Genomic DNA, 25,873 nt, shown 5'->3' on the forward strand with positions numbered 1-25,873 from the left:
AAACATTGTACTGTCTACATATTATCAGTTTGCCAAAAACCTTTTGTATTACAGGTCACTTTATAATCCCAATTTATGAAGCACCTAATTAAGGTTTTGGTGTGCAGAATTTCCTATATGTAATGAAAATTATATTACCTGTATACATATTTTTTTGAGACAAAGAAAGTCAGCAAAGATGGGAGGCAAGCAATATTTTACCAGCAAAATTGGAGTTGTATAAATTAATTCAGAATGTGTCCACATACTTTTAAGATCACATCACTTTGTGTACATTGTGAAGATGCATGACTCCATAATTGTTGATAAACGTATTATGCCATTTAAAGATGTTGAACAACTAGTCAATCTCTTGTGGCATTGCACACAGGGAATCAAGACCAAGTGCAGTCTTCGGTTGAAGCGGTGCTAGAGAACATAAGAACGTAGGAGTAGGCCGTACGGCCTCTCGAGCCTGCTTCACCATTCAATAAGATCATGGCTGATGTCCGACCTCAACTCCACTTTCCTGCCCGATCCCCATACCCCTTGATTCCCTTAGAGTCCAAAAATCTATCTATCTCAACCTTGAATATACTCAAAGGCTGAGCATCCACAGCTCTCTGGGATAGAGAATTCCAAAGATTCACAACCCTCTGAGTGAAGAAATTTCTCCTCATCTTGGTGCTAAATGGCTGACCCCTTATCCTGAGACTATGCCTGCTAGTTCTAGACTCCAGCCAGGGGAAACAGCTTCTCAGCATCTACCCTGTCAAGCCCTCTTGGAATCTTTTATGTTTCAATGAGATCACCTCTCATTCTTCTAAACTCTGGAGTATAGGCCCATTCTACTCAATCTCTCCTCATAGCTCAGCCCTCTCATCCCAGGCATCAATCTAGTGAACCTTCGTTGCACCACCTGTAAGGCAAGTATATACTTCCTTCAGTTAAGGACGCCAAAACTGTGCACAGTACTTAGTTGTGGTCTCACCAATGCCCTGTACAACTGGATTAAGACTTCTTTACTCTTGTACTCAACCCCCATGCAACAAAGGCCAACATACCATTTGCTATATTAAAGGACTTGGGATATTTGGACCAAGGTGCACAGACGTAATTCGCTCCCAGTTTTAATGTCATACATTCTGTCCTTTTTATATTTCTTTATTATATTCCCATCTTCACGTTTATAATGGCGTTGCACTTCCTCAATTGGTGGAGGTTCTAATTACAACATGAGAAGTTTACATAGGCGATTTCATGGACATAAGAATTTATCATGGAAAGAATTGACGGGCAGTGTGCGGATGTAAGATTTATATTTTATATATGCACATTACATAAAGCTATGGAATCAACTTATACCATAAGGGGTATAGCATTCTTTCAGCGTGACATCTATTTTGGCAAAATAAGGATTACAACAGCAAGCTTTTGATTTCAATGTTTCATTGTAGAAAACACATGCACACCAAAACTACTTCTGCATAGATAAACAGTAAAAGACCAAAAAATATAGGAATTGTGCATTAACATCTAATTTACTGGTGTTAGCTAGTAGCAGATTTTGCCTTGAAGCTGGATGCATGCCATAACAGTCCTAATTAATATCATGACAAACTGATATTACTTCTTTATTGTATATGTTGCTCAGAAAATGGTTTAAATTTTCTCCATTCACAGAATACAAGTGCTGACCATATGCACTCATTCTTAGCTTTGCTCACTCCTTTACTTTTTGTCAGGTTAGGTAGAACTAATCCAATTAGAATTGTATATATGATAGTAATTATCACTGTATTGTCATTTATTTACATTTTTCAGGATCTGGATGGAGGGATTTTATAAGTACAATCATTCCTCATTTGTTAAACTCTAAGGGCACTGTCCTTTTATTTTTTTTTTTAAAAGTCATACCCTTTTGGGTGAGCTCCTAAAAATGATGGTTTAATATATTTAACAACTTTTGCCATGAAATAGTTTAGATGTTTTCTAACATTTTTCAAAGGTTTGATAGTTTAAACTTTTCTACAACATTTTGGTTTCATTACTTTCTCCATCTACTCAGTCAATACACATTTTAGACACATGTGTTCCAGTTGACTTGTCTTCAGCCTCCTCTCGATGCCAGTTCCCATTTTAAAGATTTATGTTAAATGTCATAGGACATCAAATGGATCCCAATATTGCAATATGAATATCTCAATATGAATAGTTGAATGTGGATGCAGTGAGTCTTTGTCAATGTTAGCACTACTCTGTAGCAAGGGCTTCATCTTGGGCATAGAGAAGTCTAGCAGTTTTTTTTCATTTAGCACAGAAAAGTAGGCACTAAAAACTTCTCTTGGTACCAGTAAACACAGAATGTAGGATACATTCTTGTGGAAATAAATATTTCAAATCCGAGAGGCAATTCTTCAGCTCTCCTTTAATGTCATGGGTTTCAGTTTGCAAATTACAGGCCTCCTGCCCTCTTAGCCTGAGATTGTTTTTCTGTACTGTATTTTCTGTGTGTGCATACAGCAACCATGGCATATCCTTTTCTTTCACTTTCCAACCCATTTCCTGTCCAGGGAAAGGGCTTCGCTTACTAGTTGTATTCTGGATAAATTCTGACTCTGAGAAACATTACTTTAGCTGTTTACATTGCTGAACCCATTAAAAATGCTGCCAGGAATTGCTATTCCCTTGGCTTTAGATCACCTTGAATGAATGTACCCTTTCAGAGTTGGAAGTTTCAACTTTATAGACCTCGGCTCTTGCTCTTTTGTCAAGGTTGATTTCAGATTTGTGAATTGGTCTCTATTACCAACCAAAAAGATTTCCCCAAAATGGATTTTCCTTAGCTCCTGCCATTGAGACAAAGGGCAATACCCTGTTGCCTTGGACAAAACGCTTGTTGCTGAAATAATGGGCCGGATTTTGCTGTAACAAAAATAACAGCGCTCACCGTTATTTATGTGCAAATCAAACAGCAACTTCCGGCAACCGCACATGCACAGTTAAACAAGGAAATCAGGAAGTAGCAGACCGAGATGCCCTGCACCTCTCAAAGCTGCGTGAAAACGGCAATTCACCGTCTAGCTCACCATTTAAATGTATTGAACGGAATGAAGGGTACGGTAGCATAGTGGTTATGTTACTGGGCTAGTAATCCAGAGGCCTGGACTAAAATCCAGAGTCATGAGTTCAAATCCCGCCACGGCAGCTGGCGAATTTAAATTCAATTAATTAAATAAATAAAAAATCTGGAATTAAAATACTAGTATCAGTAATGATGGCCATGAAACTACCGGATTGTCGTAAAAACCCATCTGGTTCACTAATGTCCTTTAGGGAAGGAAGCCTGCCGCCCTTACCCGGTCTGGCCTATATGTGACTCCAGACCCACAGCAATGTGGTTGATTCTTAATTCCCCTGGCTGGAGTCTAGAACTAGCAGGCATAGTCTCAGGATAAGGGGTCAGCCATTTAGCACCAAGATGAGGAGAAATTTCTTCACTCAGAGGGTTGTGAATCTTTGGAATTCTCTATCCCAGAGAGCTGTGGATGCTCAGCCTTTGAGTATATTCAAGGTTGAAATGGCCTAGCAAGCCACTCAGTTGTAAAAAAATCTCGCAAGAAGGCAGCTCACCACCACCTTCTCAAGGGCAATTAGGGATGGGCAATAAATGCCGGCCTTGCCAGCGACGCCCACATCCCGTGAACGAATAAAAAAAACTTACCTCTTCGATATGGACTAAGCTTGCCAACAAAAGTTAGGGCTTGTCCATTCCAGTGTAAGTACCCTTTTAACGGTATAGAAGTCTTAATTACTGCCAAACCACCTCTCTGGCACTGAAAATGAACTTTTACAAGTGTGGAGTCTCATTCCTTCAGCTTTTACTTATTGTATGAGATTTTTTTTTAAATGTAATTTTTTAACTTTTTCTTTGTCTCTTTTATCTCTCTCTTTTAATCCAATCTTTCCCTCTCTTTATTTCGCTTTCTGTACTTGATTTGACATCGAATTCACTATTCTGACATTTCCTGGTTCAGACTCTGCGCTGCTCTAACGATTCTTTAATCTGATCGGTTAAGGAGATGCACTGGTTCTTGCCCTGATCACATAGATCCCAGATGTCCTGTAGGGGCTACCCTGTTTTTTGGATCTCTAATTTACAGTAACTTGCCATGCAAAAGCCCATAGAAAGTCTGTGGACAAATGCAAGTCTAACGAACGGCTGGTGCCATTCATTTGCCACTCAGAGCAAAATCCAGCTCAGTATAGCACTAAATTGCTTACAAAAACCCTCCAGATACACAGTTATAAAGTTATATAAAATGTTACTTATTTAGCCTCTTCATCCTTACATTTGGATTGCTGTAAAGTTGGACATGAGTGAGTTTGCAAAACAAATGACACAATTATTAATAGGGCTGAATTAAAGGGCAATGCAAGCTCTAGGATTTTGGTAGTTCCGGCCCTTGGATTTTGGTATTTTTTTTCAGTCCCAGACTCATTTATTTGACTTTGTCTTAGTTTCTATATTTCAGCTAAATTAGAATATTGGACTAACTGTTCAGTATACAAGTTGCCTATGTAACTTTATTAATATTTTTAGTTATGACCGACTTTCTGCATTCATTTGTTGTACATGAAATGACTTCAGTCATCTTAGACTAAAGGTAAATGTTAAATGCATCAGAAGTTGTATCTTGTGCATAAAAAATTGTCAGTGTAAATTTTGACTCAAATGGGAAAGCAATGTTTGCAGTCAGCTTGCTGAAATTTAATTTATTCTTAATTCCATCCCTAATTTTCTTGTCCAAATTTGACATTTGATTACATCAATAAAGCATCTTTATTCACGCATGAACAAAACATAATCCTTGCAACAGTTGCTAAATTAATATTTTTAAACTGTTTTGAATTTATTGCATCTGAACCTCAGGATGATATTTCTTGGAATTTGCTGGTAGCAAAATTTTGCCAGTTCTACCAACACAGATTCTTTTGGCTATATACAACTTTGGTCACCAATGTGGTAAAAAGGGTTTCCCTGTTTTACATTCAGACTGACTTCATCGTTCACATCAATGACCAGAGGCAAATGCAACCATTCAAGTCTTGGAAGTGGTAGATAACAATATTCAAAGTTTATGCTACCTAGACCAGGGCTGGATACATAACCACTTGGCTGCTTCTAGGATGGTCTTCATTTTTCTACAGTATATATTTGTACTGTTCATTTCCTTGTATCTTCTCATTTCAAAGTTATTTTCCTTATTCCTTGGGTGATGAGATAAAATACACGACTAGGAGAAATATAGTCAAGAAGTTAAAATATGCTTGAGGTTCAGATATGCAATGAGGTCTGTTTCTAGTTTATTAAACATGTACCTATATAGCAAGAAAATGTGCAATAAGATTTGTGCTCTTTAATCATTTCAAAGACACCTTTTGTTCCGGTCTTTCCCGGTCAACAACTATGCCTGTTACCTTTGATGGTTCCACCCTTAGTCCTTCTTAATTTATCAAATTTCTTGGCCTCATAACCTCAAATTGAGTTCCACCATTGCTAAAACCACCTCCAAGAAGCTTGATTTTCTTTTTCATCAGAACACTTCCCACCCCCCACCCCCACCTTAAACACCTCTTAAACCTGGTGAACTGTGAACAGTTCTGGTTTCCATAATATAAAAGGGATACAGAGGCACTGGAGATGGTGCAAAAAAGATTCACTAGGATGATACTAGAACTAAGAGGTTATACTTATCAGGAAAGATTGAGCAGGCTGGGGCTCTTTTCTCTAGAAAAGAGAAGACTGAGGGGTGACCAGATAGAGGTCTTTAAGATTATGAAAGGGTTTGATAGGGTAGACATAGAGAAGATATTTCCACTTGCGGGGAGACCAGAACTAGGGGCCATAAATATAAGATAGTCACTAATAAATCCAATAGTGAATTCAGGAGAAACTTCTTTACCCAGAGAGTGGTTAGAATATGGAACTCACTACCATAAGGAATAGTTGAGGCAACTAGCATAGATGCATTAAAGGAGAAGCTAGGTAAACACATGACGGAGAAAGGAATAGAAGGATATGCTAATAGGGTTAGATGAAGTAGGGAGGGAGGAGGCTCGTGTGGAGCATAAACACTGGCATGGACCTGTTGGGCTGAATAGCCTGTTTCTGTGCTGTACATTCTGTGTAATTCTCTATAAACCTCAAGGCTCTCCAAGAGTTGAATACTGCTTCCATATTGGGGGAAACTCTTCTAGCACTCCTCTTGCACTGTTGGACAGGATACAAAAAAAGATTTGTTCTTTGTTAGGCAAATCCTCCTTCACCTATATCCTTTATTTCTCTATGTTGCAATGTTTCTAGTCTTTCTCAATCTTATTGATACTACTTTAGTCTATGCTCCTCAGAAATTTCCTTTTTTGTTCCTTGTAAGCTCCAAATCTGCTATCTTGTATATTCTTCCTTCTCTATCATTCCCCATTGTGTTGAAATTCTGTTTCATTGCATAGTCTCTCAATCCAATTCATTCTTTCCCTGGAAATCAAAACTGTGAAACTCCTCACCAATCTCAGCCTTTCTTCCTATAATCTTCAGCCATTTAAAACCAGCATAACACAGCGATGTGTTTCCACCAAGAAAATACCATTGGTCAATCTAGCTTGCTCATCCTATTATTCCTTTTCTTTCCTGTGAGTTATGTTTTATTCATAAAACTGAAGAAAAATGAATCCCTTCAGATGCCAGGCTTGTCTAATTTCAAATGTGAAACCACTTTAAGTTTCCTGTTCAACTACTGGCATATTTTTCTCCTATATTAATCAATCTTTTGCTAAAGAAATTCTGTCCGAATTGCCTGAATACCTTAGTTTTACTTCTTTTGAATCTGTGCTCCCAATTCTGGAATTCTGTATATGGTGAAAAAACATACCTGTTTCCAACTTATCCAACTCCCTTCATAATAATTATCATGCTTCCTTAATCTCCTACTTTCAGGAGAGTGAAGTCCTATGCTGCCCCAGGAAGCTGTGGAAGCTACATCATTAAATAAATTTAAAACAGAAATAGACAGTTTCCTGGAAGTAAAAGGAATTAGAAGTTACGGGGAGCGGGCAGGAAATTGGACATGAATTTAGATTTGAGGTTAGGATCAGATCAGCCATGATCTTATTGAATGGCGGAGCAGGCTCGAGGGGCCGATTGGCCTACTCCTGCTCCTATTTCTTATGTTCTTATGATGTATACTAACACTTTTCATAGCTCAGTCTTATTATGTTCTGATATTAATCTTGTAGCCCTCCACTGAACCTTTTCCAGGATGCTATTTGCTTTTTTTACCACCTGAAAACACTGGAGTATTGGTGTTTGTGGTCCGCACATTAATAATCTGAGATCTATCTTCTGCTCTGATACCTCCAGTATGTTCCCAATGAATACATATTCCGCATTATCTTCTCTTTGATCAAGTCTTATCACCTTACACTTAATTGCATCTGCTAGGATAGTTGCAATGCAGAGCAGCTCTCCAGATTCGACATAATAATCCATGTAGCAATGAAGAAATATGAGCGATGCAATACTGAGATACAGAAGTCATTATCTGTTTGAACAAAGGACCTTTAATACCATTGAATCTAAGACCTAGTAAGGTAAAAGTAAGCTCTTTTTTCCACCTGCATGTCCAGCCTTTTGTGTAAAATAGACCACTGTTTGGAGATCGAAAAGCTGAAATGAATCTGAGAGTCTGGGCACTAAAGATGGTCTCTTTCAGACTGTCTTGCTGCGGATTAGTTTCATACACTTTTTTTTTGCCTTGTTGTACTGTTGACTGCTGTTATGCAGTCTTTTTTACAAAAAAAGCACCAGAACTGAGGTTATAATCGTCAGGAAAGACTGAACAAGTTGGGACTCTTTTCTCTAGAAAAGAGAAGACTGAGGGGTGATCTGATAGAGGTCTTCAAGATTTGGTTTGATAGGATAGATGTAGAGAAGATGTTTCCACTTGCGGGGGAGACCAGAACTAGGGGCCATAAATATAAGATAGTTACTAATAAATGCAATAGGACATTCAGGAGAAACTGGGTATAATTCTTTACCCAGAAAGTGGTTAGAATGTGGAACTCACTACCACATGGAGTAGTTGAGGCGACTAGTATAGATGCATTTAAAGAGAAGCTAGATAAACACATGAGGGAGAAAGGAATAGAAGGGAACCCTGATAGGGTTAGATGAAGTAGGGAGGGAGGAGGCTCGTGTGGAGGATAAACACCGGCATGGACCTGTTGGGCCGAATGGCCTGTTTCTGTGCTGTAAATTCCATGAAATAAAATTTTCTATGTTATACAAATCTTTTTGGGGGAGATTAGTAATTGCTTTTGTTTGTGCAGTATGCATTTGTGCCACTAGGCATGCATGTATATTCTGTCTGCTTACCGTTTGTAATGTACACTGGGTTGACATCTGTTGACAATGAACAACAACAATATGCATTTATATAGCACCTTTTAATGTAGTAAAACGTCCCAAAGCACTTCACAGGAGCGATTATCAAACAAAATATGACACTGAGCCACACAAGGGGTTATCATGACAGGTGACCAAAAGCTTGGTCAAAAAGGTGGGTTTTAAAGGGCGACTTAGAGGAGGAGAGGTAGAGAGGTTTAGGGAGGGAATTCCAGAACTTAGGGCCTAGGCAACTGAAGGCATGGCCGCCAATGGTGGAGCGAAGAGGTTACTTCGCAGTACTTTGTCCTATTAGTTACATGAATGGAACATCCTCTTAAAAACCTTATCATGGTTTAACATTCAGGAGGGAGCCTTATACTTTCAGACTATTCTTTAAATTCTGTCACTCCTTGAAGTACCCAAATATAGATATTAAAAATACGTATTTAATTCTGTAAGGAAGTGAAAGCTTTTTCATAACCACGATGCCAACACTCTCGAGTCAAATTTGAAGAGCCTTGGATCACAGAATACTCCATTATTTCACAACTGCTATGTACTTAAATTTAAGGCTCCTCAGAATATAACAGTAGCAGTTACTTGAAGTTGCCTCTCTCAAAATGATTAGCTGAAACAACAATTTGTTTAAAAACTTCCCATGGCACTTCACCAAAAGGCATGTGGAAAAAGTGACACCAAGCTGGAAAAGGAGCGATTAACAGGGGTGACCAAAAGCTTGGTTGAAACTAAAGGTTTTGAGGAGGGTTTTAGGAGGAGAAAATAGTAGAGGTTTTGAGAGGAAATTCGAGATAGAAGGACCTAAATGTCTGAAGGCTCTGCTGCCATTAGTAGCATAGCAAAGGGAGGGGGAAATGTACAAGAGGCTGGAGTAGGAGGAACAGAGTTCTGGAGGAGATTGGAGAGATGGGATGGGGCGAGGCCATGATGGGATTTAAAGTCTAGGATGAGGAGCCAAAGTAAATCAGTGAGGACTAGTGAGGGTGAGCAGGATTTGACCTGCTATTGCACTTGAGTGTATTGGCTGACCTGCGTGCAGCACATAAAGTTAAATTGGTTGGGGAGGATTGCACACTGATAATGGAGCCCGTCGGATTTTCCATCCATTAATTTAAATGGATGGGTAAATTAGATGGGCTCTGTTCCCGGTGTGTGATCTTCCCAACTTGATGTTTCTCTATGTGCTGGGTCCAAGTGATTAAATATGCCCAAGTGCCATAACAGGAAAATCTACATATGTTTTCTGCAAGTCTGAGTTTTAAGCCTCATGGTCTATCCCCGTGAATGGCAACATTAGAATTTAATGTGTGTTTTGGAGCAAAGCTTTAGTTATTTGTATTTTTGCCTACCCCAATGGCTCTGTAACCACACAGACCAAGAAGTCAATCCCTTCCTTGTGCTGTGTTAGCTGAGGTGGTGATGGAAGTGCTATAACTGACCTCAATGTCCATAAGCTGGGAAGGCCAAAAATCAAACCAGGGTTCCCACACTGATTGCTATCCAATGTCCCTTGCTTGAGATTGCACATTTATAGATGTATAATGAGGACAGGGTTGTGCTCGACTGTGAAGGCCCCATGGTCAGACAGTTAAACAATTGTCACTGGCTGGCATCACACACAAAGAAACATGTACTGTAGCAAGGAACCGGACGTCTACCGGCATGTGTGGAGCTGTACTCCAGCATGAATTTTTACTTCCAAATCAGCAGGGGCAAGGAAAGGATTTTTTTTAATATAGTATTTAATAAGCATACTTATTTTTGTTATGTTTAAAGTTGTGCTTTCTATGTGATGACCCATCCATCAGTTATTTTGTGTAACTTGATGTATGCTACAAAATTATGAAATGAAACCTTAATGGCTTTAATCATTTGACATTGTCTATTTTGTTTTCCAGGTTAGTATGTTTTTCAGGAAAGATCAGACTGCTGGATGTTGGAAGCTGCTTTAACCCATTTTTGAAGTTTGATGAATTTCTAGCAGTTGGCATTGACATTGTGCCCGCTGTAGAGGTATGTTATCTCATCAATACATTTACATAGTATCTTCTATGCAACTCTAAGCTACATATGCACTTTGTGTGAATCGGTATTCCTCTACATAGTCCATGCTAGGGAAAGTTCACATTGCAATCATGGTACATCTATGGCAGTACAAACTTTTGTAAAATAGACTTCATACTAACTTTAATTTTGTAAATTAACTTTAATTAGACATAAGCAACCATTTGGAAGAACATGATCTGATTAGAGAGAGCTCGCATGTGTTCAGAAGGTAGGGATTGTGTTTGACCAACTGGCTGAATTTTTCTGAAGAGGTTTCCGATCTGATTGATAGGGATAAGGCACTGGATGTTATCTAGCTGGATTTCAGAAAGGTATTTGACACTGTCCCATATAACCAGCTAATTCACAACTAGTTTGTCCATGGGATAGATGGTGAAGTATTAAGCTAGATTGATGCATGGCTAGAAGGTAGGCAGCAAAGAATGACAGTGTGTGGATAATTTTCCAAGTGGAAACCAGCTGACAGTGGAGTTCCACACAGGTTAGTGTTGGGGTCGTGTTGTTTATAATTTTTAGATATCACTTGGAGGATAGAATATTATCCAAGATGTTTAAATTTGTGGATGACACCAAATTGGGTGCAATGGCCAATGATGCTAATTAATTAATGTGCAATAATCCAAAGAGATAAGAAAAGGCTAGGTCAGTGAGCAGAGGGGTGGAAGATTGAATTTAACACATGTAAGTGTAAAGTCTGTACCCCAAAGAATGATCCTGATAATTTGGCAGAAGATTGCAGAGAAACGCATGTTTCTCAAACATCCCTATGACTGGGCATTGACCATCTTCTAGCACCTCCTTCCAGGTCAGATCCATTTCTCAGAAAGGCACGTGTCTGCCACCCTGCCTTTCAAAGCGTTTGATGCTGTAACTCTTGTAAGGAGTAAGTTATGACATGGATGGCTAATCTTACCCTCTGGAATTTTTTTTAAAAACCCAAAGCCAAACAGATAGCCTTCAAAATGGAAGATTTTCTGTGAAAAGTTGAACAGATTAGCTCTACGTTTTTTCATCAGTTTTCTCTTTTCTGTCCTGAAGGTACTGACCGTTGTTTGGGTACAGTTCACGATCATCAGCAGCCATCTATACCTCACCCATGTGTGAGTCCAGGTAGCAAGTATCAGCAGGCTATTTGAATGTGAGGGCATCAAAGCCAATCCAAACCAGTCCTCAACTCATGTCAGCACATGGACATTTGCCCCTCCCTATCCCATGGGCACTGATACTAAATGTAGTACCTGACTGCCACCCTGGCTGAAATTGATTAACTCAGGACAGACCCGGAGTTGAGCCTAGGATATTCTGATCTGTACATCTTGGTTACACATTGGCTTTATGAACTGAGCTATTGAAAGAATTCAATTTGGTGCTTTAAGCGTAAGTATCTCTGCAACCTTACTGTATTTATAATCTGCTCAACCAATCTCTCGACCCAAATTCCACTATTCAGTTAGTCAGCATTTTGGTAAAACGATATGAAATTATTCCCTGATACTGATATTCATGAGGGGGGCCCATGAGAATGGACTCTTTACTTCAGCAGAAAACCACCATACAGCACCCTACTCTCATTCTTAAACTTACGTACGGTCCGTTAAGTTTTTATCATCACATGACTTTAAATTTCATAGTTTTACTATAGCCCTACCTCTTGTCTCAGCACATCATGAAACTAAGCCTCAGGTTCCTATAGATCCAACATATTTGAGGTCTCCCCAAAACTGCAGAAATTCCACCCCTCACTTTGTCTCTCCAAAGTTGAGCTTAAAAATCTTCATATTCAGATCCCTGGTGCTCCTACAGGGCTGAGAATTTTTGTAATTCTAGGAAACTATCAATTTCTTCTGCTGATAAAACCTCAGTAAAAACTTTTCTGAGCAGCATATTTCTAAATTGATGGTAGAAAGACACTTTGTTATGTTACCATATAGACTGAGAGGTTGGGAAAATCAGACACCTATCCGCCCAGGCCATGGCACCTCAGGAGCCCATTTCAAAAGAGTGATCCTAACCAAGATGTACAGATCAGAATGTCCTGGACTCAACTCTGTCCTAACCTTATAATTGATCTGTGAGAGAACCACAGGGAAGAATTTCCAAACTTTTGTAAAGCCTACTGTTTGGAAAAAATTGTCCAAAAAAAACACGATGTCCTTGAGGCAAACCATAAATCATGAGTCGCCCAGCTTGAATTTTTGCACTAGGTTGGTATAATCCTGAAGTGTGTGGAAGATAAATAATTTCTATTCCTTGCTTTCAGCATGGTCTTTCTATTTACTTCAGTTATCCTCCACACATCTCGAGTGTGGTCCATCATCTTCCAGGGAGGAAAAGTGATTGGAACAAAACCCCTGTGAAGCTTTTTACTCATGACAGCCTTATGAGGGTCACGTGGCTCTTTTTTTATTGCTGCTTCCCAATTTAGTTGGCCGCCTCTCCTACACTTCAACTTTGCACTATTGATTTTTGCCTGTTTCTCAATTAAAAAAAATTAGTTTAAAAGTACTGTAGCTACTGACTAATACAATTCCTTTCTATTGAAATAGCGTTCAGAGTTAACAATTCATATAAATTGAGGAATAATTTTTCATATATAATAAATTCGCAGCACTCAAAACCAGAAAGACATTGGTATGGAAAGACATGAGGTAAGAATTCAAATTGCAAGTTAATAGTATACATTTTAAGGTAGCATGCCTTCAATTTGGTGGAGCCAAGGTCATTAGAATCCACTGCACAGATCAGCGTGGTAGTGTTTATCACTGGGGAAAATAACCAGCTGCAGGTGGGTGGGAACCTGCAGCCTAGGATCTCTCTGCTGATGCAAGGCCAAGACAGTGAATCTTAAACACTCCTGATGGTGGAGTAGAATTGCTGCAACAGGCAGTTCTACCATAAACAGCTAACCCAGGAAGCATCAAATCTGTAAACTAAAGGCCCACAGTTTGGGTGTTATGGGTTTGGATCATCATTGTACCACCTCTCCTGGATAAATTTAGTATGTGTGTATGGTATAAAATTGCACAATAATGGTGTGTATTTTCAGAAAATTCATAGATCTAGCAATGTGCTACTTCTGCACATTTGAGTTTAAACATAATATTTATGGCAAAAATCATTAAATGTTTCATTATTAATTCTGTTGCGGCCAATACTGAGTACCATCCACAACTTCTCCATAACCAATCTCTCTTGTGCATTTGTTACAGAACAAGTTCTGTCAAAACACATTGATCATGTTATTGGATATGAAGACTCACTGGTATAACTTCAATGAGCTAAAACGATTTTTAAACACACAAACTCCTGCTATTCCAAGACATGAGATTTTTCCCCCCTGGGAATGATTAGTAATTTTTTCAGTGCATAATATTGTTTCACCTGTGCAAAAATTAGAACTAATAATAGTTGGCTGCAGTGTTATCAGAATTAATTTAAAGATATGCTTAAAGAAATACTCCAGGATAGGATCTTATTATGACTTTATCCTTGAGCATTTTTGCCTGAAATTTACCCCCTCCACTCCCCCCAGTGTATGTTTTGTTTTCAGGTGATTTGATATTCTGTTTTACCTCGCTGTGTAATGGTTTCCCTGCCAGGTTTCCCTGCCATTTGCACTATGTATCTAAGCCATGTGTAAGACCTCATAAAAAAGGTTCTGAGTCCGGTGGTAACTTCAGGTGAACTTTATTACAGTACTTCATGGTGGCAATCATCAACGAACAAACAAAAGAAAAGTTTTGAATACAGTATTCCCTATACAGTTCACATACCATTGGCTTACCGACATCAGGTGATCTGAGTTGTAATGCTGTGGTTGGTCCCCTGGGTTTTACAACAGACTTTTGCCGAAGCAAGAGAATCTGCACATACACAGCTTGTCTGCTGATGGTGGTTTCTCCCACTGCTGCCCCCTGGCGCCATATTGCGCAATAGCCTAACATCTAGTCTAGCAACAGTTAGCTTTATTATTACACATCTCTACCAGTCCCAGTGACAGCTAATAATTCTCTATCAGTCCCCCCCTTTGATTCTCCCTAATACAGAATCACAAGAGTTAAAACATCAGACATCACTACAAACTAACTCCACACATGTTCCCTTAATTGTTGCTGTGTTTCGCCACATGTCCGGACCAGTAGCTCCACACAAATTTACACCAACCAGAATTTCACCGTGGCCACAATGAAAGTCTGGTTTTAATAGGTTAATTAACCTCATCATTCCAATTTAATCCAAGGAGTCCGTCCCCCCCCCCCCCCCCTTATAGCTTCGCAACATCACTTCATAGACAATTTTCCCTCAAACATTACATGCCCCTGTGCGATGTAGAAATGGTTTGTGGGAACCTGCAAAGCGTCTCACCTGCAGGGCAGCGGCTACAGCCGCCTGGTTGCAACAGCATTTAATCAACATATACAAGCAATATAAAAGGAAAATAATTACAAAGAATAAAATTAGACCTTGCACCAATGAGGTTCCTAATGAGCCTAGCCATCCCGTCGCCCAACCCCACAAGGTGGAGGCTGTTCAAGCTTTTCTACCTCCTTTCAGATATGCTGTGCCAGATTAGTGATCTCTTCGGAGCTATCTGGGATGTAGGTACAACATTCGGCTCCTATTAGGGCACAAGTGCCTTCCTGTTCAGCCAGAAGGTAGTCGAGGACCATTCTGTTCTGTAGGGCTACTGTGCGGATTGCTACCATTTCCGCACTAATCTTACCCAGTGCTTCAGAGGTATCATTGGCCACCTTTTCTAGGACGGATGCCATGTTAATGGACTCCCTTGCCAGCTTTGCGGTCCCATAAATGGGATGGGCCTCAAGGGGATGCCTCCTCTAGAATGTCTGGGTATGTGAGCACATACCCAACAACTAGAAACATTATTCCCCTTGGCATAAGTGTGTAACATATACAGAAAGGTATTTGCATGTAATTCCCTAGTTATTTGATTATTCTCCTGAGGCGTGGAGGGTCGACTGGTTAAAAGTAGGCAGATGCCTAGAATACATGCAGACAAGAACACAATATATTTAATCATTGTGGCAACCAGCCAGTCTCAAACACAATTGCAAAATAATTAGGCACCCCGCCTTTAAACAAACTTAATCACTGGAGGCTCGCTTAACGTGAGATGCATGGATCCAAGCTTTCTTCCCTTGGACTTTAACAGCTGCTTGAGTGGTTAGCAACGAGTCGTAAGGTCCTTCCCACTTAGCTCCCAAAGGTTCTTTATGTATCTTCTTCACGTAAACCCAAACTCCTGGGATAATGTCGTACCTCCTTCTGGTGGATCTCCCCAAGCTGCCGATACCTGTCGGGAAGCAGAACTAATAGCATTTGTTAGATTCCGACAGTATTCTAATAAAGCGTCACTCATTAAGTGACAATCAGCTTTTCGCAAATCAATGGTTCCTGGCAGCGACATGGGTCTCCCTGTTATGATTTCGAATGGACTCAGACCCGTGGTCCTATTTGGAGTTGCCCTAATACTGCACAGGACTATTGGTAGTGCCTGGGGCCATGGTGTTCCATCCTGGTGATATTTGGCAAGTCGTTGTTTCGGAGTTCGATTCATTCGCTCCACTTGTCCTGATGATTGTGGGTGATGAGGACAGTGTAAATCCCAAGTAATGCCTAGTAACCTACCGACTTCTTGGCAGACCGCACCTGTGAAGTGGGTTCCCTGGTCAGAGTCATTGCTGGTCGGGACTCCCCATCGGGGAATATAATCTTTGCACAAGACCTTAGCAGTATGATTAGCCGTGGCTCTTCTGGTTGGGACAGCTTCTACCCATCTGGAGAATCTGTCGACAATGACTAAAACGTTGGTGTATCCTTGACATGGAGGGAGAGATATATAGTCCACCTGCAAATGCTGGAATGGTCCGGCAGGGGCAGGGGGCTTCAGTTGGGGCATTATTGTGATGGGTCCGGGATTATTTTTCTGACAGACCACACAGCGGTCTGCTACCAGCTGGGCATGTTTTTTTGAATCCCCGACCCCACCAACTTTTCTGAAACCTGGCTGTCATCTGTTGTGGGGCCAGGTGTCCCCATGAGTGGATCTGTTGGGCTAAAAAGGGCATCAGTGCCTGTGGCGCGACTGGCTTGTCGGTATCTCTTTGTCTCCAGACGCCGTCTTCACATAGCTTAATTCCTGCCTCCATCCATGTCCATTTTCCTCTTTAGAGCAATCACCTTGCATTGTCCGTAGGTCCTGTGTCAGACTGAGTGCTGCTAGTTTGCACATCTGTGGTGGTTCTTCTGGGGATTGTAAAGCCGCTTCTTTGGCTGCCTGATCAGCTAGGGCGTTTCCTTGAGCTTCTGTGGTATCTTCTTTTGTATGGGCTTTACATTTCAAGATAGATACTTCCTGGGGTAACTGTGTGGTTTCTAGTAAATCTCGGACTTCTTTTCCATTTCGAATAGGTGTTCCTGCTGCCGTGAGAAATCCTCTTTTCCGCCATAATTGACCAAAGTCGTGAGCGACTCCAAAAGCGTAGCGTGAGTCCGTGTGGATATTAGCTGTTTGTCCTTCCGCTACCCGACATGCTTCCGACAGGGCTTGCAACTCAGCCTGTTGGGCTGACGTTCCTGAGGGTAGGCAGCCTTTTGTTATGACCTCATGTAAGGTTGTAACGGCCCATCCTGCTTTTCTGGTGCCGTTGTCAACAAAGGAAGAACCATCTGTAAAAAGGATGAGGTTCGTATTGTGCAAAGGTTCTTCTGCTGCTAATGCTGCTGCTTCTGTTTCTTTTAAAATCTCCACACAGTCATGCCCTTCTCCATATTCTCCTCCCTTTTGCTCCTCACGCAGCGGGAGCATAGTTGCGGGACTAACCGGGCTGGCCCGGACGATATGGAGGTTAGGAGCTTCCAAGACTGCTGTGCATCGGATCCATCTAGCTGCTGTCACCTGAGAGACACTATTCATAGACAGCAAGGCGTGCACGGTGTGGGAACACTTGACAATCAGCTTTTGGTCGAGGACTAGGCTTGCAGTGGTCATTACCGCTCGACATGTAGCTTCCATAGCCCTTAGGCAACTTCCCCATCCAAGGGCTACCGCATCCAGTTTTGCCGAATAATGGCCAATAGGCCTTTGCTGATCCCCATGTTCTTGTGTCAGTATAGCTGTTATGTATCCTTCTTACCACCGTCGGGGATCCCCAGAGCCGGTGCCAAACACAAGGCCGTTTTCAAATTCGCGAAGGCCTCTTGCTGTTCTTTCGTGAGGGCGATGGCTTCCTTTGATGTCCGCTTCCCCTTTAAGAGGTCATTCAATGGCTGAGCAAGCTGTGTGTAGGAGTCGATCCAATTTCTGTTAAAGTTGCACAAACCCAAAAAGGACCTGAGTTCTTGGATAGTAGTGGGCTGTTTGGCAGCCCGAATGGCTGTGGTCCTGTCCTGGGTAAGTTCTCTCTTTCCTTTCGAAATCTTTTGCCCCAGGTACACAACCTCATCTTGGGCTATTTGTGCTTTGTCGATGCTGACCTTATGTCCTTTCAGGTGAAGGTGATCCAGCATGGTACGTAGGTCCTGTTCGTGCTGTTCTTCCGTGTTGGAGGCTAACAGAATATCATCCACGTACTGGATAACCATGGAGGGCATGGTAGGTAATTCTCGCAAATGGCTTTGTAAGGCCATGTGATATACCGTAGGGCTGTTGTGAAAACCCTGTGGTAGCCGGGTCCAGGTATACTGTTGCTGTTGGACGGTAATGGCAAACCATGGTCGGACCTCAGGTGCCAATGGCACCGACCATAATCCGTTGGCCATATCTATAACCGAGAAGCATTTATGCTCCGATGTGAGGGCATTAAAAATGGTGGAGGGATCCGCGACCAACGGGGCCTTCTGATCCATACACTGGTTGGCTTTTCTATAATCAACAGTTAGGCGCCATGTGCCGTTGGGTTTCCGTACTGGCCATACCGGGCTGTTGGACGACCTATGGGTTTTGATCAGCACCCCTCGCTCTTCCAGTTTTTGGATGACTAGTAAGATTCCTGCAATGGAGGTGGGATTAATGGGGTATTGTTTAGTACACGGGGGAGTGATCCCGGTAAATGAGGCGGGTTCCATCTGGAGTAGGCCACAATCGTTCTTATCTTTGGCCCATATTGGGTGTTCTTTCCACTCCTCTTTCTTCAAAAGTCAAATAGACCATGTCACCCGACCATCCTTAAAATGCAACGAGGAATCCAGTTGAGTCAGAACATCCATTCCCAAAAGGGCTTGGTCCACCGGGCCTATCCAGACCGATGTAGTTAGTTCGTGTGGACTAAGTCCAATGAGCATAGGTCGAGTTCTTCTGATTACCAAACCGTGACCCCCAGCCCCACGGGCTGTTCGTGTCCTTCCATCCAGGGATAAAGATTTTCCGTAGCATAGAGGTAAACATGTTGATTCTGCTCCCGTATCCAGGAGACAGTCTATATCCTGATCGCCCACCCTCATGGTTATATATATCCCGTCTCCTCTCTGTTGTATCAATGCCAGGAGGGGCGCTGAGAGAGCGAGGGCGGGCTCTTCTAGTTTTTTACCACAGGTACTTTGAGTAACTCCTCTTGTTGCTCGTGTGAGCTGCTTAAATATCTGCAAGAGGTCGTCATCATCTGATGATGGGCGGGGCTTCCAATTTGGATGGTATGCCCTCCGTCCTTTCCCTTTTTGTTTTGCCCTGCACGTTTTGGTGCAGTGCCCTTCCTTTCCACAGTAGTGGCACTTTCCAGGTTTCCTTCCCAACCCCAGTACATCCTTGACTAGATCCTTGGGTCTTCGATCCGTCGCCTGCAGGGTTCGGACTTTAGCTCCCATGTCCCTGTCAAGTTGGTTGCACTTATCTACTATCACTGCGTACTTTGTTCCTGGGCCCTCCCACTCCGGTGGAGTAATTTTCAGCATCTTTGACAATTCCAGTTTTAGACCGGCGACAAAGGCAGCCCTCAAGGGTCCAAGGTTGCTATCATCTATTCCCTCATGTCCACCCTCAGTGTTCATTCCCGAGTATTCCAACCAGACAGTTTTAAATCGTTCGTCGTACTCTAGCACTTCTTCCGTCCCTTTTTGCTGACAGGCTGTAATCTTTCCCCAATCCGTTTTTGCAGGGCTGAATACCTGTAACCAATGTTTGATCGCATCCCATCTGGCGGCAAGTTTTGTTCGTCGTCGCCAAGGGCATTTCCCACCTTCTTATCCAGTTTCTTTCCCTCCCTTCTGGGTACCATCACGGTCAGAATTTGGACCCCATCCCATGGGTGGAGATGGTAAATGCCTTTTAGACGTTCCAGCTGTTCCCATGTCTTCATCCCCCTTTCTTGGGGTGTGGCAGTTCTTTCGACCACTTATCAATTTTTTCTGGGTCCGCCGGGTCGTGATACTGATGTTGGGCGTATTGATTCGTTTTTGTCTTTGTACCGTTCTCGCCCGTCTTTTCTTCAGATTTAATCTTAACTCGCTTTTTCTTCAGTGGGGCGAGCCGCGCCTGAGGAGGCTCCTCATCAGTACAACTTTCTCCACTAGAGTCACTAAAGGACTCTGAATCTGTCTCTAAACCAGCTTCGCGCCTCTGCGTTTTTCTTTGTTCTTTGTCTATCTGATTTAGACTGGGATACCCCAGCCAGGACCCGACACATTTTCCTTTGGATTCTTCTGACTGTGCTACCAGTTTTTCATGCAACTGTTTTTTCAATTCCTTAATTTCAGTTTGCAGCTCCTTATTTTCAGTTTCTAACTTTTCCGATTTAACTTTTTCCTTTTTCAACTGTTCATAAATCGCATCTTTTTGTTCTTTTGCATTGGTCAAATCACGGCTATGTTGGGAGTGCATCATAATTTCACTTCGCTGTCGGATCTGGCCCATGACTGCTAGGGACCAGCGGGTTTGTTTTTTATCCTTCATATGGGTCGTTTTTCCCCAGGCCCTTTTTATATCTTCCAAGGACCACTGTCCCTTGGAGGTAGCGCATTTTTGTTCGATCTCTGTAAAGGTTTTGGGTAAGTCAAATTTTTGCTCTATATATTCTTTCAACTGTCGGAGAATTTCGCCTTCTGAAACCGTAGGTGGGGCCCGCCCGCCTTTAACAGTTGTAGGCAATTCTTTGCTCTTATCTTCTACCATAGTACCGATTTCTTTACTGGGGTCTCGAGTCGTGGGCATTTCAGCCGGGTCGGTAATTGGTTAAATAATACCGCCGAATTTAGAGCTCTATATAGGACCTCGAGCCGTCTACCAACCGGAGAGATTCGGAATCGCGTGGAGGAAAGACAAACGTGGTCAACCGATCATAACCACTGCTCCCATTTTTTAAAAGAGGAGTCCTTACCTCCATAGGCCGATGTAGGTCCGGTGTCCAGGGCTTAATCTTTTATTCCTTCAGCGATCCTGCCGACTACGCCAAATTGAAAGACCTCATAAAAAAGGTTCTGAGTCCAGTGGTAACTTCAGGTGAACTTTATTACAGTACTTCAGTCATGGTGGCAATCATCAACGAACGAACAAAAGAAAAGTTTTGAATACAGTATTCCCTATACAGTTCACATACCATTGGCTTACCGACATCAAGTGATCTGAGTTGCAATGCTGTGGTTGGTCTCCTGGGTTTTACAACAGACTTTTGCCAAAGCAAGAGAATCTGCACATACACAGCTTGTCTGCTGATGGTGGTTTCTCCCACTGCTGCCCCCGGCGCCATATTGCGCAATAGCCTAACATCTAGTCTAGCAACAATTAGCTTTATTATTACACATCTCTATCAGTCCCAGTGACAGCTAATAATTCTCTATCACCATGATATTTTGTTACTTGGCTTTGGCTCCTAACCTGCCATTTACTGTTTTCAGGGAGAGGAAGGGGGGCTGGGGGCTGCTAAGGTCCAATGCTAAATGAAAAATATGACTTTTCAGTGCAGAGACATGGAAACATGGCCTCACTTCAGAGCCTATAATAATTTTTAGGGGGGAAAATTCCACTTAAAAGGTTGTCAGTGGCTTCAATATGAGGGACTATTTTAAGGTTCTACCTGAAGCTAAACATCCATAAAGGCTGAATATCTTGCTTGGTCTGTTGAGTTCTGGCTTGCAGCAGACAATTTTGACTGGACCTAGTGAGTCATAGTTCTTTCTCACGAATGAAAAAATTTCTATTGCATCACTGGTGAAAATGGATATATGTGGTATATTTAGTGTTTAATATTAAACAGTAATTTTATTGCATGTACTAAAAGTTTAAAATATTAGCGCACATATCAGAACCCTGTACAAATACCTGGTCTCTATACCACATTTCTGCTGTCCTTTCAACTGGAATTGGATAAATTTAGCCAGAGAGCACACCCAAAAACAGAACAACTCATGAAGATATTTTTGTTCAATATTCAGTGATTTTAAAAAGAACACTGACACAATCACCAGGTCGTTTTTATTTTGTTGAACTTTGGCAAATGACAGATTTCGGAGCCATTTTTCTATATTTCAAGCTGTATGCACTTTCTGCAATCATTGGAAAATTTTTGATCTCTGAGGCAGGGCGGAGATGGGCGATGTTATGGAGATGGAAGTAGGCGGTCTTTGTAATGGAGAGGATATGGGGTCAGAAGCACAGCTTATGGTCACATAGGACGCTGAGGTTGCGAACAGTTTGGTTCAGCCTGAGACAGTGGCCAAGGAGGGGGATGGAATCGGTGGCTAGGGCACGGAGTTTGTGGCGGAGGCTGAAGACGACGGCTTCAGTCTTACCGTGCTGACTTTTTTCTCTTGCCTCAAAACTATTTCAATTTAGAACCTGATTGATTTAAATGGCATTAGATATCTGTTTTGATTAAGATTAATTTCAAATTGTCCTTGGCGGCTTTAAATTCCAGTCACTTTCCATTTTTTTTCTTCAGATATTCTATAAAAGAGCATGGGGAGAATAGGGTAATATGACTAAAGGGATAGCTGTTTGAGAGCTGGTGCAGGCAGAATGGACCAAATGGCCTCCTTTAAAGTTCTTGGGAAAGTTACAGAAAGAAATTTGAAAAGCTTTGAGAGCAAATCAGCAAAAAACATAAATAATTGGCAATAAAAGGGCTGCTTATAGGCACATTAATAGTAAGATAGACAAGGTAGGGGTAGGCTGCTAAAAGGTGGAGCTAACATGTAGTGGAGAGTGAGAAAATGGCATTTCAAAAAATGTTGGAACCTATGAGCTAATGTTCAAATAGGGATGTTAAAAATTTAAGTTTGTGCATTTACCCAGCAACAACAGACAATCCTACAAACAGTGGGAAGTATTCAAAGAGGTATTTGGTATGATACAAAACCAGCATATACTCCTAAAAGGCAAAGGGGGCACTTGGGTATTTAAGCAACCATGGTCAACAAATGAGGTAAGAGATAGTATCAAGCTAAATGAAAAAGGCCTATACACATGCTAGGAAAAGTAGAAATCCGATGGACTGGGAGAGCTATAAAAAGCAACAAAGGAGTACAAAGAAAGTAATGAGGTGCAAAAAAAGGAATATGAAAACTTGAGAGGGATATCAAAGCTAACAGCAAAGATTTTTATAAATATATAGAGAAAGAGAGTGGTAAAGGAGAATATGGGCCCACTTAGGTCCGATGCAGGCAAGACTATAATGGACAATAAGGAAATGGCAGACTTGTTAAATGAGTACTTTGTATCTGTTTTCATAGTTTTCATAAGTTGAGGCGAAGAACTTAATGGATTTAATGTAAGTAAAATAATGGTAATGGAGAAAATAATGGGACTTAAAATAGATAAATCATCAGGACCTGATGGTTTGTACCCCAGAGTATTAAAAGAAATCAGGCGAGGAAATTTCAGATGTGTTGGTCATAATTTTCCAATTGTGCCTTTGCATTGGAAAATTACAAATGTCACTCCATTATTTAAGAGAAGGAGAGATAAATTAGGTAACTACGGACCATCAGTTGTGGGAAAGTTGCTGGAATCTATTATCAGAGTGACTGAGCACTTGGACAAGTACGAGCTGACGAAAGAGAGTCAGCACGGATTTGTGAAGGGTGGGTAATGTCTGACTAATCTAGTTGAATCTTATAAGATGGCCACTAGCAATGTGGATAGGGGAGTGTCTGTGGATGCTGTCTGTATGGATTTCCAGAAGGCTTATGATAAGGTTTTGCACAAGAGATTATCAGGAAAAATTAGATCTCATGGAATTGGAGGTAACCTTGTGACATGGGTTGGTAATTGGTTGGTGGGTAGCAGACAAGTGTTATTTCCCAGGGATTTATATTGGAGGCTCATCTTTTCACCATGTATGTTAATAATTTGGATGAAGGAATAGAGTTTTATAATCAAGTTTACAGTTAACACTAAGTTAGAAGGCACAGTAAGTTGTGTAGATGGGAGCAGGAAGTTATAAAGGGACATAGACAAAGTGAGTGGGCAAAACTGTGGCAGATGGACTTTAGTGTCGGGTGAACCATTTTGGATGTGAGAAAGACAATTCGGATTTTTTTTTAATGGTGAGAGACCAGCAACTGTAGACAAGCAAAGGGATTTAGGTGCCATGTCCATAGATCACTAAAAGCTAGTGCACAGGTAAAAAAAAATTAATCAAAAAGATTAATTTAAATGTTGGCCCTTATCTCAAGGGAGTTGGTAACAGAAATGAGGAAATGATATTTCAGTTGTACAGCGCCTTGGTCAGACCCCATCTGGAATGCTGCGTTCAGTTTAAGGCATCAAACCTCAGGAAGGATATATTGGCCACGGAGGGGGTATAGTGCAGATTCACCAGAATCATACCGAGGCTTAAAGGACTAAATTATGAGGACAGGTTGCAGAATCTTGGATTGTATTCCCTTGAGTTTAGAATGGTGAGAGGTGATCTAATTGATATATTTAAAACGATAAAGGGATTCGATAGGGTAGATTCAGAGAAACTATTACCTCCAGTGGGAGAATCCAGAACAAAAGACATAATAAAATTAGAGCTGGGCCATTTGGAAGCGAAATCAGGAGGCGTTTTTCAAACAAAGGGTAGTGGAAACCTGGAACTTGCTCCCCCAAAAGGCTGTGAATGCTGGGTGATTGATAGATTTTTGTTAGGTAAGAGTATCAAAGGATATGGAGCAAAGGTGAGTGAATGGAGTTGAAGTACAGATCAGCCATGATCTAATTTCTAATTGAATGGCAGACCATGCTAGAGGGGCTGAATGGCCTATCCCTGTTCCTATGTTTCTATATTCTTAATGTTCCTTTATAACTTTAGCATGCCCCCAGAAATGGTACTGAAGTACAAAATCTTTGCATCAGCTGAAGATACAGTAACATGAAAATTTTTACCTTTGATCCAGTGCGAAACATTAGTTTACAACCAAGAAATTATGTTTGATAGGTCCTTTGAGAGAGTTGAAAATTAAATTACAGCCATGCCTGCTGAAGAAAGAAATTCTGGTAGCTAATGCAGCAAGTATTATGCCTACGTTTGTCCTGCATACAATGAAATATGTCTTCTATAGGTATATAAATAGTAAACTGGGAGTAAGGGGAGAGATGGGGCCGATTAGGAACCAAAAAGGAGATCTATACATGGAAGCAGAGGGCATGGCTGAGGTACTAAATGAGTACTTTGCATCTGTCTTTACCAAGGAAGAAGATGCTGCCAAAGTCACAGTAAAAGAGGAGGTAGCTGAGATACTGGACAGGCTAAAAATTGATAGAGGAGGTACTAGAAAGACTGGCTGTACTTAAAGTAGATAAGTCACCCAGTCCAGATGGGATGCTTCCTAGGTTGCTGAGGGAAGTAAGGGTGGAAATTGCAGAGGTACTGGCCAAAATCTTCCAATTCTCCTTAGGTATGAGGGTGCCAGAGGAATGGAGAATTGCAAATGTTACACCCTTGTTCAAAAAAGGGTGTAAGGACAAACCCAGCAACTACAGACCAGTCAGTTTAACCTCAGTGGTGGGAAAGCTTTTAGAAACAATAATCCGGGACAAAATTAAGTCACTTGGACAAGTGTGGATTAATAAAGGAAAGCCAGCATGGATTTGTTAAAGGCAAATCGTGTTTAACTAAGTTGATTGAGTTTTTTGATGAGGTAACAGAGAGGGTTGATGAGGGCAATGCAGTTGATGTTGTGTATATGGACTTTCAAAAGGCATTTGATAAAATGCCACATAGTAGGCTTGTCAGCAAAATTGAAGCCTATAGAATAAAAGGGGCAGTAGCAGTATGGATATGAAATAGGCTAAGTGACAGGAAACAGGGAGTAGTGGTGAACGGTTTTTTGGACTGGAGGATGGTGTATAATGGTGTTCCCCAGGGGTCTTACCAGGACCACTGCTTTTTTTTTGATATAAATGACTTGGATTTGGGTGTACAGGGC

At 41.3% G+C, this 25,873-nt stretch overlaps 1 protein-coding gene across 2 annotated transcripts in view; it reads left to right on the forward strand.

Annotated features, from left to right (window-relative positions):
- bmt2 (base methyltransferase of 25S rRNA 2 homolog) overlaps positions 1-25,873 on the forward strand; it is a 140,544-nt gene that overhangs the window by 91,454 nt on the left and 23,217 nt on the right. For both annotated transcript variants that reach the window (XM_067999560.1, XM_067999561.1), the window contains exon 4: positions 10,342-10,456. In XM_067999560.1, the coding sequence (XP_067855661.1) occupies positions 10,342-10,456 (115 nt within the window). The remainder of the gene's footprint in view (positions 1-10,341; positions 10,457-25,873) is intronic.

This window comes from Heptranchias perlo, chromosome 18 (assembly GCF_035084215.1).
Source record: "Heptranchias perlo isolate sHepPer1 chromosome 18, sHepPer1.hap1, whole genome shotgun sequence".
Taxonomy (NCBI): Eukaryota; Metazoa; Chordata; class Chondrichthyes; order Hexanchiformes; family Hexanchidae; genus Heptranchias; species Heptranchias perlo.